The sequence below is a fragment of the Martes martes genome (genome assembly GCF_963455335.1).
Source record: "Martes martes genome assembly, chromosome: 16".
NCBI classification, from domain to species: domain Eukaryota; kingdom Metazoa; phylum Chordata; class Mammalia; order Carnivora; family Mustelidae; genus Martes; species Martes martes.
The window spans coordinates 12539310-12556147 of NC_137904.1; the positions used below are offsets into that span (position 1 = coordinate 12539310).

At 45.8% G+C, this 16838-nt stretch overlaps 1 protein-coding gene across 1 annotated transcript in view; it reads left to right on the forward strand.

Annotated features, from left to right (window-relative positions):
• Nucleotides 1-792: 792 nt before the first annotated feature.
• Nucleotides 793-16838, forward strand: part of FBXW10B (F-box and WD repeat domain containing 10B) — a gene marked incomplete at its 5' end in the record, with an annotated part of 35736 nt that continues 19690 nt past the window's right edge. The window contains 9 exon segments of the mRNA XM_080826522.1: nt 793-1297; nt 2685-2707; nt 2710-2863; nt 4104-4295; nt 4390-4517; nt 5302-5424; nt 8474-8583; nt 10237-10437; nt 16360-16481. Coding sequence (XP_080682648.1) covers nt 793-1297; nt 2685-2707; nt 2710-2863; nt 4104-4295; nt 4390-4517; nt 5302-5424; nt 8474-8583; nt 10237-10437; nt 16360-16481 — 1558 coding nt within the window.

Sequence of the window (16838 nt, forward strand, 5' to 3'; positions counted from 1 at the left end):
AGCCAAGTAATCAAAAATTCTTTGCTTTCAAACACTTCCTTGGATTGTATTCAATGTCATGCACCCCAAGGGGTGACCGCCCCCACCTTCCCTTGGATTCAGTCCCTGTGCCGCCTCCCAGAGGAGTGTGTGATTGAGGCTGAATGAAATTTTTCCGCGAGGGAGGGCTTCCCTGAAGAGGTTTCTCGTTAGCATTCTGAACCAGTGAAACGACTTACGTTCGTAGTAAACATTTGTGTTTTCAGTTCAACGATGAGTTTGGAAAATGAGTAGAGACATATTCAGGATCATTGGGCTAGCCACCTTATAGCCAAACAGCTATTAACGTAAGAAGTACATCATGAATATTTACAAGTCATCAATAACAATCAACGCTCAGCACCAGGCTCCACGATATATGATATCTTATCCCCATATATGTATATCTTTTCCTTTAAGAGGGTTCCGCGTATGACTTCAATGTGACTGACGCTATTCTTGTGGTTCTAGAAATGGGATGACCAGCTCTTTCAGAATATACAGCAACTGCCTCCATCTACTAAGCAGTGCCCGGTTTAGGAGATTTACGGTAAAAGCCATGTTTCCTAGGAAGTCAGTACAAAAAGCCAGACTTCTACCGGCAGTTTCTGGGAGAGAGCAGCTTTCCATCCAACGCAGGGCTTTACCTTTCCTCTGGGAAATGTTTATAATAGAAAAGGCTCCACTGGGATATCTGTCCGCCTCTCCTGTACCTCTGGTGTTTGGTGGGGTTGACAACGGGCAAGGATAAAATGAGCTGGTCATCTCAGGATCATGGAAAACCTGGACCCAACGCTCAGGAATGCCCCGTATTTCCGTTGTGAGAAGGGAGACAGTTCTGTCCCTGTGTGTCAAAAGTGCGAAACATGTGTCTTGGCTTGGAATATCTTCTCGACCAAAGAGTGGTTCCGGAGGATAGGAGAGGTGCCCCGGAGAAGGTTTCTGGTGAGCATCCTGGAGCAGCTGGGTAGCTTCTACTTGCTGCACTATTTTCAGAACATCCTTCAGACCACGCAGGGGAAGGATTTCATCTACAGCCGGTCCCGGATCAACCTCAGCAGGAAGGAGGGGAAGATCGTCAGGTCTTCCTTGAACCAGATGTTGGATAAAACTGTGGAGCAGAAGATGCGGGAGATCCTGTCCTGGTTTGGGAGAAGCACCCACCGGACCAAGGCGAATTACACGCTCTTTCTTCTGCAGATGTGCGACCCCAAGCTGCTGCTGACGGCTGCCAATGTCCTCAGCGTCCTGTCTCTGAGACAGTGGAACAACGTCGCAGGTAAACGAGGCCCCGGGGGGACTGGGAAGCCGGACTTGGGGAACCTGTCAAGGAACCAGGGGTGTGGACCAGCTTAGGGAGACGGGGATCTTCCAGATTGCAGGACAGAGGTCCTGGTCCCGACCTGCAGCCCTGTTTACCGAAGGAGAAATTGCAGACTGGGACTTCCTTCTAGAAAAGTATAGAATGTACCCATAGAAGGAAGTGCAGAACTTGTCACTGTCAGGCATTTATTTTTCTACTTTTTTGTCTTATTTTAAAGCTTTTTCTTTAAGATTTTATTTATTTATGAGAGAGAGAGAGAGAGAGAAAAAGAGAGAGAGGGAGCGCAAGCAGGGGGAGCGGGAGAGGGAAAAGTAGGCTCCCCGCTGAGCAGGGAGCCCCGTGCCATGCTAGGATTTGGTCCCAGGATCCTGGGATCATGACCTGAGCTGAAGGCAGATGCTAAACCCACTGAGCCACCCAGGCGCCCCACTGTGAGGCATTTAAAATGGAGTTAGACCCAGATGTGGCTGGCCTGTGCCACTACTGCTTTTTGCTGGTGTGGTTCCTGCACTGGGTGAGGGATTAGACAGGGTTAGGGAGGGATGTAAGGGGGAGGCTTCTGAATTGGTTTGCCTTTCAGTTTGCCCTGCACAGAACCTGGGCCAAGAGGTCCAAGTTTAGGGCTTTTCCCCTTTCGTTGCACCATATTCCTTGCTTGTGCATAAAATCCAACCTTGAAGAGGAGTTCTCAAACTTCAGCTTGCATCAGAATCACTGGGAAGCCTTTTTATTTTATTTATTTAGTTATTTAAGGATTTTATTTATTTGTCAGAGAGAGAGAGAGAGTACAAGCAGGGGGAGCCGCAGGCAGAGGGAGAAGCAGGCTCCCTGCTGAGCAAGGAGCCTGATGAGGGGTCGATCCCAAGATGCTGGGATCATGACCTGAGCCAAAGGCAGACGCTTAACTGACTGAGCCACTCAGGTGCCCCTTTCTGCAATTTTTGTATGGAAACTTGGAGGCCCCCCTTCCCGCCCCCCTCCTCCCCCAAAACCAGACATAACTGGCCCAGTCCGTTTCGTGTAGACTGAAGAGAAGCAAGTAGAAATAAAACTGTTTGTCTTGGGGCTCCTGGGTGGCCCAGTGGGTTAAGCCGCTGCCTTCGGCTCAAGTCATGATCTCGGGGTCCTGGGATCGAGTCCGGCGTCGGGCTCTCTGCTCGGCAGGGAGCTTGCTTCCCTCTCACTCTCTCTGCCTGCCTCTTTGCCTACTTGTGATCTCTCTCTATCAAATAAATAAATAAAGTCTTTAAAACAACAAACAAACAAAAACCTGTTTGTCTCACGTCCTTTCCTCCACAACCCCACTTAAAGAGCCACCTTGTCTTGGCCATTGGCTTTTCAGGCCCCAATCAAGACACGAGTGATGTGTTTTTTTCTTTCCCGAGAAAGACTCCAACGTGCCGTATGAGACCTCAGATATGTTTTGGGCAGCCGGCACCAAGACTGCATCCTTCCCTCTGTCCAGAGTTTCAGGAAAAGAAAATGCGCTTGAAAACAGGGCGGGTGAAGCATCTAATACTGGTAAGTCAGCTTGTAGCAAGAAAGCTAATAGACAGGAGATCAGGAAGTCCCGATGGATTTGGGGCGGTGGGCACAGGGCAGTCGCATCTGGGGGTGGCAGGTTTTGGAGTCGAACATTCATTTGGCATCAGTGGTGTGTTGGGCTCACTGATCCTTATTACGTCATCGAATCCCACATCCGGTAGAGGAGGAGCGAGAATTGAAGGTGGTCATTCTAACCTTGTTTTTATTTATTTATTTATTTTTTAAAGATTTTATTTATTTATTTGACAGACAGAGACCACAAGTAGGCAGAGAGGCAGGCAGAGAGAGAGAGAGGGAGGAAGCAGGCTCCCCGCTGAGCAGAGAGCCCGATGCGGGGCTCGATCCTAGGACCCTGAGACTAGGACCCTGAGATCATGACCTGAGCCGAAGGCAGAGGCTTTAACCCACTGAGCCACCCAGGTGCCCCTCATTATAACCTTATTAAAGCCCGTGTTTTCACTTCTCCATCTTGGTGCCTCTGAGAGACGCCTGAGAATAGAGCTCAGAAAGGGAACTATCAGAGGGTTTCCTTTGGGTTCTCCCTCTGCCCCGGGCCACAATCCCTTGTCTGGCCCCTCACTTTTTGGCATGGGGGACACCTTAGAGGTCAGCCCACTGGCGCCTATCTTCTGCTGCATTGAATTCAGTCTTGAGGAGGAAACAAAAGCAGTGGGGAACTAGGGCATAACCTCAAAGCTTTCCTGAGCTGGTTTGTGTGAGGCGAGAGCTCTACGTGACCTCGTTATAAGAAACACAAAGCATCGATTCTCAGGCACTTTTTATCTGGAAACTTCCAGATTTCTTAAACAGATAAGACAGCGTAATCACCACGCACATAGCCATCACTCAGTTTTGATAATTATCAACACTTGACCCATTCATGTCATTCATTTGTCCCTTTACAAAACTGTTTAAATTTTTTTCCCCTTGAGGTGTTCTAAGGAAATTCCAGGCACAAGGCCATTTCACCTGAGTGGGGCAGGCTTTGCTACTATAGATATCCTCCCTGAGCTGGGAAGGCCAAAAAAGTCCTCGTGCATTTCGTTGGGGAGGTCATTATTTCCAGTTTGGCAGAAGAAACGATAAAAATCCAGGGGTCTAAGGGTGGATTCTGATGAGCTCTATTTCTGGGGAGAGGGTTTCTTGAGGGCTTCTCTTGGCCTGGAGTTATCGCAGAATCAGCCTCATCCCGCACCTTTCTCTGGCTTTCCTCTAGAGGGACAATGGAAGAGTTCCATCCAGTGCATTTCCGAGATGAATAGCCTGTTTTCCAGAAAAGCAGGCCTGCCAAAGGCCGAATACAATCTATTGGTTGACTTGGATGTCGTCAAAGACCTGTCCTCTGGGGTCAGCAAACACCGGGACTTCATCCGTTCCCTGCCCGTTCACCTCTCCAAATATATTCTAAGTATGCTGGGCTGTACTGGGGGATTTCTCCAGACGCTGCTCACCACGGGCCTGTTGGGAGGTTCCCAGGTCCATTTTTTTTTTTTTTTTTCCAGGTATGCTGGATAAAAACAGCCTGAACAGGTGTGCCTCCGTGAGCCAGCACTGGGCCATGCTGGTCCAGCAGGTCAAGCTGGATCTGTCAATGCATCCTTTTATTCAGAGCCATATTACCTTCTTGCAGGTACTTCCCGTCTGGGGCGGGGTGGGGTCGATCTGGAGACCCGCCTCATTTCCGCACTGAGGCTGGCCTGCCTGGGGGCCTTTCCGGTCTCTTCCCTAGACCCTTAGTTGGCTTCCTGCCCCACGTTTGCTGCTTTGTAGGGTTCAGTAGTGACTTCCTTTGTGTCTGGTCTCCCCGTTGATCACCCCATGGTCAGTGCATCCAGCAGGGAGGACGTATATGGAAACCTCTCAGGAGGAGAGAGGGGGAGCCTTCCTGAAACCTCACAGAGTGGGGGATTGATTGCGCCAGAGAGCTATACTGTGGCTTTGGCAATGAGAGGACCGAGAGTGTGTTCCCGGAGCAGCCTCACGTGGTACCCAGATGTTTCAAAGCCCACAAAGTGTATTCTTGGGTCAAGATGCACTTGTCCCGGAGTAGTGTCCACCCCTAGCATTTTTGCTTCTGTTTCTGGCCTGAAGCCTTACCCTACGTCATGGGTTCCCGGTAGCTTGAGTGTTTCCCAGCACAGATCGATAAGAGAAGACAGGAAGAGGCCGGCCTTGTGAGACGGGCCATCCTCTGGGATGTGGAGGACTCTGGCCATGTCCTACTGGGGTCCCTCCAGATGTTTTGTCCACCTTATACCAGTCCGCGCACACTACCAGCCTCCCGGGCCAGACCTGGGCCTTCCTTTGCCAGAGTTTACCCGCCATTCAGATCTTGTCAAGGATGAGCTTCCCCCCTCCTCTTGCGGAGTAAGGGCCAAGAGTAATAACCATTTTCTGTTTGTTTTTTCCCTCAGGGATCCTACACAAAGGGAATCGATCCTAACTATGCCAACAAGCTTTCTATCCCAGTTCCTAAAATAACCGATAACGGGAAGGGCATACGGGTGAAAAATCAGAAATTGAAATTGAGAACAAAGGTGGGTGGCAGTGGCATCTGGGGCAAGTCACCGTGGTGTCCTGCTCTCCTTAGCCAGGCCGGAGTCCAGACTCAGTCGTCACATGAGGGTAGAGGAAGTGGGAGGATATAGGATATATCACGTGGATTTAGGGCCTAGGAGGTGACATTCCCTAATGGGGACCAGAGTTCTGTGCTGTGATTTCCTCTCCTTCAGCCTGAAATTCCTCATCTGTTAAACGAGTGGATGTCAGGGATGGCTGGGATTTTCCTTAACACCCGTCAGGCCGCGCATCTAGAGGCTATGAGGGTCCGTGGCTCGGGCATGGAAGGGCCAGGATGGGTCCAGAATGTCCAGGGTCCAGAATGGATTACGCTTTCTCCCCTCTCGCTTCCAGGTTTATTCTGGTGCTAGGAATGAAGTGGGGGCGGTTACTTAACCATAGACTCCCCCGTACCACATCTTGGGCATCAGAGAAGGGCGGGTGAAAGATTCTGAGGTCTCTCTACAGTTTATCCAGGCCTGGTGGTCGTTCCTGAAACCATCAGATTCTTGCCCCCTCCTCTCTGCTCAAGGGTCTTCTATTTTGAAATCTGTCCCATGGGCCCCAAAAGAAGACTCAATGAGGGGTGTCCAGACTGTAGCTTCTCATAAGGCAACTGTGTAGTATGAGTTAGAATTCGGGGGATAGAAAGGACCAGAGCGACCATCCAGTTCTTCTGTCCGTAGAAACCAGACAGGTCACAGGAAGGAGGGCGGTTGGGGGTGCGAGTGGGTGTGGCGGAACCACCAGGAGCTGGAGACTTCCCTTCCCATCCAAAGGGGCCAGGTGGTACACAGCTCCCACGAGTTATGGCCATAGAGGCTGGACCTCAGCCTTCCCATCCATCTGAGCTTTCAAGAGAAGTCAGAAATCTGAATTATCTTGTGACATCTCTCATTTTCCTTAAATGCGGGCAGCCAATTAAAAGCATTAAAAAACCCCAAAACTATGGGGGCCAAAGAAAACATATCTGTGGACTTCATTTGACGTGAATTTTATTTATTTATTTATTTATTTAATCTTTTAAAAAAAATTTATTTATTTATTTATTTATTTGACAGAGATCGCTAGTAGGCAGAGAGAGGGGGGGAAGCAGGCTCCCTGCGGAGCAGAGAGCCCGATGCGGGGCTCGATCCCAGGGCCCTGAGATCATGACCCGAGCCGAAGGCAGAGGCTTTAACCCACTGGGCCACCCAGGTGCCCCATGACCTGAATTTTATATCTTTGACTCGGCCCATTCACTCGTGTGACCGATGAAAAGACTGAGGCGCAGAGAGTTTCAGGTCTCCCTGACAGGATGACGGAGATGCAAGTAGGACGCAGACCCCTTCTTCCTGAGCTGGGTGCTCTAAGAATAACAGAGCTAACATCCTGCTCTGGGTGACGTGGCTCGTAACCGCCTCATGAGAAAGGACTACCCAGGCAGTGTTTGATATTTTAGAAATGTTCTAATTTTAGGAAAGAGAGAGAAACAGGTAAAGCACTGTGGACGCACTGTGGACGATAGACGAGAACCGTGGAGGATCCAGACGAGGAAGTTAAGGGGTCTCCTAGGGAAAGGTTTAGGAGAGTGTTTCCCAGGGCTGGTGACTGCCATGGGGACTGAGTTTGAGTGGGGTGCCCGGCATAGTGCCAAGGGCTTTGTACACATCATTCACTTGACCTTTGCTGTAGATCGGGTGGATATCATCGCTCCCAGTTTCTGGAGGTTCCAAAAATCTCCAAAGGTCTCCTAGCTTCTCAATGACAGAGCTGGGATTTGAATCAGGTCTTTTTCGTCCCAATGAGTCCACCATGGAGCTTCTGGGTGCTCAAAAGTTGGCCGATGACCAAGAGCCAAGGCATTCCAGCCCAGGCCGTGAGAAGCCAAGGAAGACGTGATGAATTCAAGGCAGGATATCAGAGATGCCTGGTTATTCGAGAGGAGGCAGGTTGACAGATTCAGGGGCGAGGCTTCTAAGGTGGACATCACTACTGGGTTAGAGATCAAGAAGGAGGTTGAGTCCAGAAAAGTGGGCATCCCAGGGAAGGGTCTACGGGCACGGAGAAAAAGGCTACGTAGGAAGGAGACTTTGAAGAGATGTTCCCAAGAGGGCTCCCAGGTCCAGATGTGCTGCTGTGGTCTTCCTTGCTTTCATGGTAAAGGCACTCTGTGTTTTGGTTTCCTGCTAGCATGGTTGTCATTTCCTGCTATTTGAGGGGGAAGAGTATGGCTAGAAAGAGGACTGATAAGCGAGAGTCTGGTTGAGTCATACGTGGCAGAATTTAGCATGCCTGGCATGCCGTAGTGGCTCAGAAAGTGTCCCATGGAGAGAGGGAGGGATGGGGGGGGAGGTAGGGAGGGAAGGAGGGAGGAGGAGGGAAGGAAAGAAGGAAGGAAGGAAGGAAGTCTTAGAAAAGGAAGGAAAACACCCCTGTTGAGACTTGATAAAATTGGTTTCTTCTTCCTGAGGCTCAGCTATGTCTCACCTGCAAAACGATGAGAATAATTTGTGGGGCTAATGGTGTACTCCATGAGGCAGCTGTAAGGAGGAACCAAGCTTGCCTTTGTGGGCAGACTTCGAGGCCCAAATGCACGTGGGTGTAGCTGTGATTTCACATGTGGTTTGAGTTCCCACCGGCACGCCCTGTACCCTCAGGTCTCGATGCAATAGACCCAGGAGACCTCAACTTCTGCAAAAGAGCCGGCCAGAGGGCACCTGTGACTTTATTTTGTGAGCATTGCCCTTCATGAGCTCGTTTTTTTTGAAAAGTTGAGCGATCAGCGACCCGGAAAGTTCATGGAATCAGAACACAGAGAAAATACGAAGAGACGGAAGACAAATCAGGACCCTTGGTTCTCCATGGATTACTTTGGGGCCTGCTCGGGGGTCCCTCCCTCCCTCCCCACACGTCGTGGCAGCCACAGCCTGAAGCAAAAGAATCCTTGGGCCCTTATGTCCCTGCTGGGGGCGTCCTCGGGGGTGCATGTTTGGGGCCTGGGGTAAAGTTGCCGCTGTGCTTTGACTTTGAATGTTCCTTTGTTAGAATGACTACAACCTGTGGGCCGCATACCAGAACCAGGAAACTCAGCAGGTCCAAATGGAGGAGAGAAATGTCTTCTGTGGGACTTATAATATCCGCATCCTCTCAGACACGTAGGTACTGGGGCCAGAACCCAGGTCTTCGGGGACCCTTGAATTACCCACACTGGCGTCTTTAGGATTTCCATGACCCTCTTCACTTGGAAAGGCAATCCTTCCTCCCCTCAAGCTCCAGTCCCCCACGAACATGAGATCCCCTACGGAGAATAGGGCTGGATGTTTGCACCATTCTCCCCGTGGCCAGAGGACACTTTCCTGTTGTAATTTCGGGTATACTGACCAACTGTCTTTCACACAAGTCACGTGCATGAAAACATTGCTTTTTTGGAAATATTTGTATGGTTTTATTTCAATTTTAGAAGTGGTATATGCTTAGTGCAGAGAAGAAATCCACCAAATACCAGAAAATGTATAAAGGCAAAGACCTCCTATAATCTTCATGTATATTAATACATAAATTAATATTCATTTTATGAATATTCATGTATATTTATGTATATTCTAGAATTTTCTTTGCATGCATACCTACAAATTTTTTTTTTTAAATGATTTTATTTATTTGACAGAGAGAGACACAGCGAGAGAGAGAACACAAGCAGGGGGAGTGGGAGAGGGAGAAGCAGGCTTCCCGCTGAGGAGGGAACCTGATGTGGGTCCCAATCCCAGGACCCTGGGATCATGACCTGAGCCGAAGGCAGCTGCTTAATCGACTGAGCCACCCAGGTGGCCCCAGTAATCAACTTTCTGCCATAGTTTAGGCGTAGAATTTCACTCTTTATTCATAAGGTTTTGCGGAGGCTGCCTCTCTCTATTTTATTTTTGACTGTGAACGTTACTTACAAATTACACCTTGAGCAGTCAGTCAGGGGAAGACACAGCAGATAGCAGAAAGGCAAAGCTGAGTTTTTATGGATGGCATGGTGGTAAGTGCCCTTTGGAAGAGATGATGGCTCACTGAACTTTAGATGTAACAAGGGGAATGAGGACAAAGATATCAAGAATTACTTTTCATATTCAGATGTGACTCCATCCATGTTTGCTGGAAAGACCCCACTTTACTCCGTGGTCCTGGAGTTACTAATAATCGTGTCCCCTTTCACAATGAAAAAGTCTCATTTTGGACAATAAATGATTAGGTCATCTTGCTCATATTTTATCCAGTTGGTAATAATCTTATGATTGGAAAATTAACTTAACCTGTTTTACTAGACTGCAGGCTCGTTGAAGGCAAGATCCATATCTTAATTCATCTCTGTATTTCCCATGGTACCTGTTAGCACAGGACTTTGAACCCAATATATACTCATTGGATATTGGTTAAGAGAGAAAAAAAAGAAAGAAACTGTGGCATATGCAGTTGGCATAAGGCTTCCAAGCTCTGTTCCTCTAATGTTTTCCATAAAAAAAGATTTCTGTGGTCAGATAAGTTTGGGAAATGATACATATTCAACAGAATATCCTCTCTTGAGGATTTATCATACATTAGTAGGTTTTTTTTTTTTTTAATAGTTTTCCTGCTACCTTAGGTTTTAACCTGCAGTGACTTGGTATGGTATGAGGTAGGGGTCCACCAGGAGTGTGCCTTCTGCTTTCCATTATACCACCCCTGCAGGTGACAGTCATCATACTAAGGGAGTTCTGGAAGGACACTAACTTTTCTTTCATGGATCATCCTCCCCACCCCCCCTCCACCCCCCGGCAACTCAGGTGGGACCGAAACAGAGTCATTCACTATTCTGGGGGAGATCTGGTCGCAGTGTCATCCAACCGGAAGATCCAGCTTCTAGATGTCATACAAGTAAAGGAATTACCCACCGAGTTCCGAGGCCATGCTGGGAGTGTCCGCGCCCTCTTCTTGTGTGAGGAGGAGAATTTTCTACTGAGCGGGAGTTATGACCTGAGTATCAGGTGAGTGGCCCAAAAGAGTTGTGGTCCATCCCACCCAAGGCCTAAAGTGAGCTTGTGGAAGAAGCCTGCATGCTTTTTCCTCTTAGTATTTATTGAAAAGTTATCCTAAGTAACACTATCCTAAATGATACTGATAACCCGTTGCAATTTTTTCTTTATTTGGCAAGGTAAGAACCAATAATTTATATATTGTTTAAGCTTTGAATGAGATGGATTTATAGCAATTATCAGATCTATTTTCTGGTTGAAGGCTTTGAATTGGAAGGTATATTATTTTTAATTTTTGAAGATTTTATTTACTTATTTGAGAGAGAGCAAGAGAGAATGAGCAGGGGGAGGAGCAGAGAGAGAGAGAGAAGCAGACTCCCCACCAAGCAAGGAACCCGATGTGGTACTCGATCCTAGGACCCTGAGATTATGACCTGAGCCGAAGGCAGACATTTAGTGACTGAGCCACGCAGGCACCCCTTGGAAAGTATCTTTTTTTTTTTTTTTTAAAGATTTTATTTATTTATTCGACAGAGAGAGATAATTTGACAGAGACAGAGACGAGTAGGCAGAGAGGCAGGCAGAGAAAGAAGGGGAAGCAGGCTCCCTGCTGAGCAGAGAGCCCGATGCAGGGCTTGATCCCAGGACCCCGAGATCATGACCTGAGCCAAAGGCAGAGGCTTTAACCCACTGAGCTACCCAGGTGTCCCGGAAAGTATCTTTTTTAGTGCTCTTAGATGATGGCATAATTTATAGTTCTTTTATAGATGCCTTAGGAAAAGGTGTTTTTCTGTGGATATGATATATGATATAGAAGCAAAATGGTGTTTAAAATGTATATATAGGGGCGCCTGGGTGGCTCAGTGGGTTAAAGCCTCTGCCTTCGGCTCAGGTCATGATCCCAGGGTCCTGGGATCAAGCCCCGCATCGGGCTCTCTGTTCAGCAGGGAGCCTGCTTCCCTTCCTCTCTCTCTGCCTACTTGTGATCTCTGTCTGTCAAATAAATAAATAAAATCTTAAAAAAAAATGTATATATACATATATTTTTAAACAATATAGTAAACATCTATGTACTATACTCAGGCCAAGAAATAGGTCATTACCATTCCCCAAATCTCATTGTGTGTCTTTCCTTACTGTCTCCCTCCCAACCAGAGGTAATGTTACCCTAAATTTTATACTAATTATTCCCTTGTATTTCTTTATAGTTTGCTAACTATTTATAGATCTCCAAAAATATTGATTACTTTTGCCTATTTTTAAACTTAATGTAAATGGAATTGCATTAAAAAATTCATTTATACTTGACTCTTGCACTGAACCATGATTTTGAGATTTATCCATAAGATGTAGGTAGCAGTAATTTATTTTCATTGAGACAATGTATTTTATTGGATGAATATATTATAAATCATTTCATCTTCTGTCAATGGATATTTGGATTGTTTCCATTTTTTATTCTTTTAAAGAATAAACATCTGCTGCTACAGGTGTTCTTGGATGTGTCCCCTGACATCTATGTGCATGAGTTTTTTTTTTTTTTTAAATTTTATTTGTTTATTTGACAGAGAGAGACACAGCGAGAGAGGGAACACAAGCAGGGGGAGTGCGAGAGGGAGAAGCAGGCTTCCCGCCGTTTGGGGAGCCTGACATGGGACTCAATCTCAGGACCCTGGGATCATGACCTGAGCTGAAGGCATAATGACTGAGCCACCCAGGTGCCCCTATGTACATGAGTTTTTAAAAAAAATTTTTCAGAGGCACCTGGTAACTCAGTGGTAGAACATGAGATTCTTGATCTTGGAGTTGTGATTTTGAGCCCCATGTTGGGTGTAGAGATTACTTAAAAAATTAGTAAAAAAAATTTTTTTTTTGACTGAGATATAATTGACATACAACATATTAGTTTTAGGTATATGACATAATGACTTGATATTTGTATATATTGGAAAATGATTACCACAGTAAGTTTACTGATATCCATCACGACTCATAGTTACAAAATTTTTTTCTTGTGATAAGACCTTTCAAGATCTACTCTCAGCAACTTTCAAAGGTATGATGCAGTCTTGTTAACCACAGTGCATGAGTTTTTCTTAAGGATTGTTCTTTGTCATGAAATTTCTAGGTAGGAGCACTAAATTGTTTTCTTAAACAGTTATATTAGGTTCTACTCTCATCATCAGGGGTAGACCCCTACCAATACTTACTATTCAATGTTCAAGACTGACAACATTGGGGCGCCTGGGTGGCTCAGTGGGTTAAGCCTCTGCCTTCGGACCAGGTCATGATCCCAGGGGCCCGGGGAGCCTGCTTCCCCTCTCTGCTTCCCCTTCCCTCTCTGCCTGCCTGCCTACTTGTGATCTCTCTCTATGTCTGTCAAATAAATAAATAAAATCTTAAAAAAAAAAAAAGGCTGACAACATTAACTGCCAATCTGCTGCCATCTCTTGTGGTTGTAATTTTCTCTTCTTTAATTACTAATGAGGTTGGACATACTTTCACATGTTTGTATTAAGGTTTCCAGAGAAACAGAACCAGGGAGACAAGGAGGGGGGTGTGTGTGTGTGTGTGTGTGTGTATGATATATATATATGTATGTGTGTGTGTGTATATATATATGTATATATGGATATGTGTATATATAAAGAAATAGATTATAATGAATTGGCTCACATGACTATGAAGACTGGAAAGTTTCAAATTTGCAGTGTGAGCCCGCAGGCTGGAGACCTAGGAGAGCTGGGGTGGAGATAAGTCTGTAGGTGGTTTGCTGGAGCATTCCCTCTTGCTGGGGGTGTGTGTGGGGGAAGGTTGGTCTTTTTGTTCTGTTGAAGCCTTCAGTTGATTGGATGAGGCCTATCCACATGATGAAGGGCCATGTGCTTTACTCGACGTCCATTGGTTTAAACCTTGAACTTGACCTAAAACACCCTTCAAGCTGACCCATAGAATTAACCATCACAATATGTTTTAGAGCCATTTGTACTTTTTCTTCTATGAAATTTCTGTTCAGTTTTTGTTGTTGTTGTTTGGCCTATTCTTCCGTTAATTTATTTATTCTTATTGATTCGTTGGAGTTCTTTATACATTTTGGATACTAATTCTTTGTTGATTTTTGTGTTGCAAATTTCTTCTTCCAATTTAAGACTCCTCTTGTCACCGTGGAGTCTTCTGATGAACAGAAATCCTTAACTTTAAGGTAGTTGACTTTGTGGACTTGACATGTTTAAGAAACCCCTCCCTTTGGGGAAGTTAAAAAGACATTCTCCTGAAGTATCTTTTCTCAAAAAATTTTTTAAATTTAGAGTTTTTTTAGTTTTAAAGATTTTATTTATTTATTTGAGAGAGAGAGAGAGAGAGGGGCGGACAAGGGGTTAGAAGCAGAGGGAGAAGCAGATGCCTGCTGAGCAGGGAGGTCCAATTTGGGACCCGATCCCAGGTCCCTGGGATCATGGCCTGAGCCAAAGGCAGCTGCTTAATGAACAGAGTCACCCAGGTGCCCAGTATCTTATTATTGTTTATATTTTCAAATTGATTATTGCTGGTATAGAGAAATGGTATTGATTATTATAGATTGTTCTTGTATCTAGCAACCTTGTTGACCTCTCATTGGTTTTAAAAGTATATGTGCTGGGGTGCCTGGGTGGCTCAGTGGGTTAAGCCTCTGCCTTAGGTCCAGGTCATGATCTCAGGGTCCTGGGATCGAGCCCCGCATCGGGTTCTCTGCTCGGCGGGGAGCCTGCATCCCCCCCTCCTCTCTCTTCCTGCCTCTCTGCCTACTTGTGATTTCTTTCTCTCTCTCAAATAAATAAATAAAAATTAAAAAAAAAGTATATGTGCTGATTTGGTTTTTCTATGTAGATGAAATTTCAGCCAGGAATAATGGTAATAATTATCTTCTTTTCCAATACTTTGATACTACATTTTTCTTTTTCTTTCTTTCTAACTTTACCTTGGTCTTCCAGTTAGGCAGAAGCAGTAAGAGCAGACATCTTGTTATTGTTTTTGAAGGGAGTACATCTATAGTGTTTTTTACTAAGTATAACACTTGCTGTTATAACTTTTTTTACGAGTTTGTGAAATCAAGAAGTTCCTTCTATTCCTACTTTTCTTTTATTTTTATTTTAAAGATTTAATTTATTTGAGATATATATAGAGAGACAGAGTACAAGCAGGGGGAGCAGCAGAGGGAGAAGACTCCCCTCTGAGCAGGGAGCCCTATGCGGGACTCGATCCCAGGACCCTGTGATCATGACCTGAGCCAAAGGCAGATGCTTAACCGACTGAGCCACTCCGGTGTCCCTCTTTTTATTTTTATTTTTTTTTAAGTTTATTTATTATTTAAGTAGTCTCTACACCCAACGTGGGGCTTGAACTCATGACCCTGAGATCAAGAGTCACACGGTCTTCTGACGGAGCCAGCCAGGAATTCCTATTCCTATTTTCCTAAAAGTGTTTGTCAAATATTATTTCTGCCTAACTTAAGAAAAACAACCTGAACACATGGTTGGCCATGTTCTAGGACAGAAATTCAAAACATGCTTTTCTTCAGGCCACTGGGATATCTTTAAATGCACTGTGGGTGCGTAGCAGACTCTGACAATCAGCTAAGGCCACAGAACCTTTGGGAATGTTAGAAGGGAAAGGGTAGCACATTCAAAGAAAAACCAAAGAAACATTTATTAATTGTTTATTGTGTGCCAAGTCTCATAAGAACTCTATGAGGTAACTACCATTATTATCCCCAGTTTACACATGAGGAAACTGGGATACAGAGTGGTTCATTAACTTATCCAAGATCCTACAGCTTGTAGGTGATGGACCTGGGATGGTACCTGGGGCCCCCTGGGTCCAGAACCCACTATCTTAGTATCACTCTTTTTTTTTTTTTTTTTTTAAAGATTTTATTTATTTCTTTGACAGAGATCACAAGTAGGCAGAGAGGCAGGCAGAGAGAGAGAGGGAGGGAAGCAGGCTCCCTGCTGAGCAGAGAGCCCGATGTGGGGCTCGATCCCAGGACCCTGAGATCATGACCCGAGCCGAAGGCAGAGGATTAACCCACTGAGTCACCCAGGCGCCCCCTTTTTTAATTTTTTTTAAGGTCTTATTTATTTATTTGACACAGAGAGAGAGAGATCACAAGCAGGCAGAGAGGCAGGCAGCTCAGCTCTCTGCTGAGCAGAGAGCCCGATGCGGGGCTTGATCCCAGGACCCCAAGATCATGACCGGAGCCGAAGGCAGAGGCTTAACCCTCTGAATCACCCAGGTGCCCCCAGTGGTTCTACTGTTCTTGTTTGAAGATTGGCTCTACTGTTGAATCAGTGGCATGGATTTTAAGCCTGGTGGTAATTCTAGAAACTTCCACGCAATACCAACCAACATTTATAAAGCATTTTCGACATGTTGATCATTGTTCCAATGTTACATGAATTAATGCAGGGTTTCTCAATTTGGGGCTGTAAAGTACTTCATGTGAAGGCTGTCCTGTGCATTGGGGGGTTGCTCAGCAGTATCTTGGGACTCTACATGCTAGATACCCATAGCATCTCTCTCCCTACTGGAGACAACCAAAAATGCCTCCAGGCATTGTCAAATGTCTCCTAGCGGTGGTAATCACTCCTGGTTGACAATCATTGCATTTGTGTATTTAATTCTTTGCAAAAACCCCTATGAGGTGTAACTATCATTGTTATCATTTCTAATCTACCAGTGAGGAAATGAAGCCTACACAGAAGTTAAGTAACTTTCCCAAAGTTACACCTAATGGCTGCTGCAACTGGGATTCAAATCCAGGCCTCTGACTCTGAGCTTGACCATGAAACTTTGCCGCCTTCCAAGAGACTGTTGGTCTAAGGAAAGTCGTATACAGTATGATCCCTTTGGGCCCTCAGAAAAAATCTCAAAAACATTTTTTTGGCCTGATTCCTGCAGATCCTGGGATCTGAAAAGTGGGGCTTGTATACGAATCTTCAATGGCCACCAGGGGACAGTCACTTGCATGGATTTATATAAGAACAGGCTCGTATCTGGAGCAAGAGATTGCCAGGTGAAAGGTGAGAAAGAAATGCCTTAACCTTTCTCAGAAGTTCCCCCAAACCTATGAATTGTCAAAATGCTGTTTTGCTCATTTCTGTAGGAAGATGTTCTTTTTTTTAAAAGATTTTATTTATATATTTGACAGAGAGAGAGGGAACACAAGCAGGAAGAGTAGCAAGCAGAGGGAATGGGAGAAGCAGGCTCCCCAAAGCAGGGGGACCCCCATGTGGGACTTGATCCCAGGACCCCAGGGATCATGACCCGAGCTGAAGGCAGTTGCCCAACCAACTGAGCCACCCAGGCGCCTGGTAGACATTCTTCCTTCCATCCATCCATCCATCCATCCACCCATCCATCCATCCTTCTATCCATCT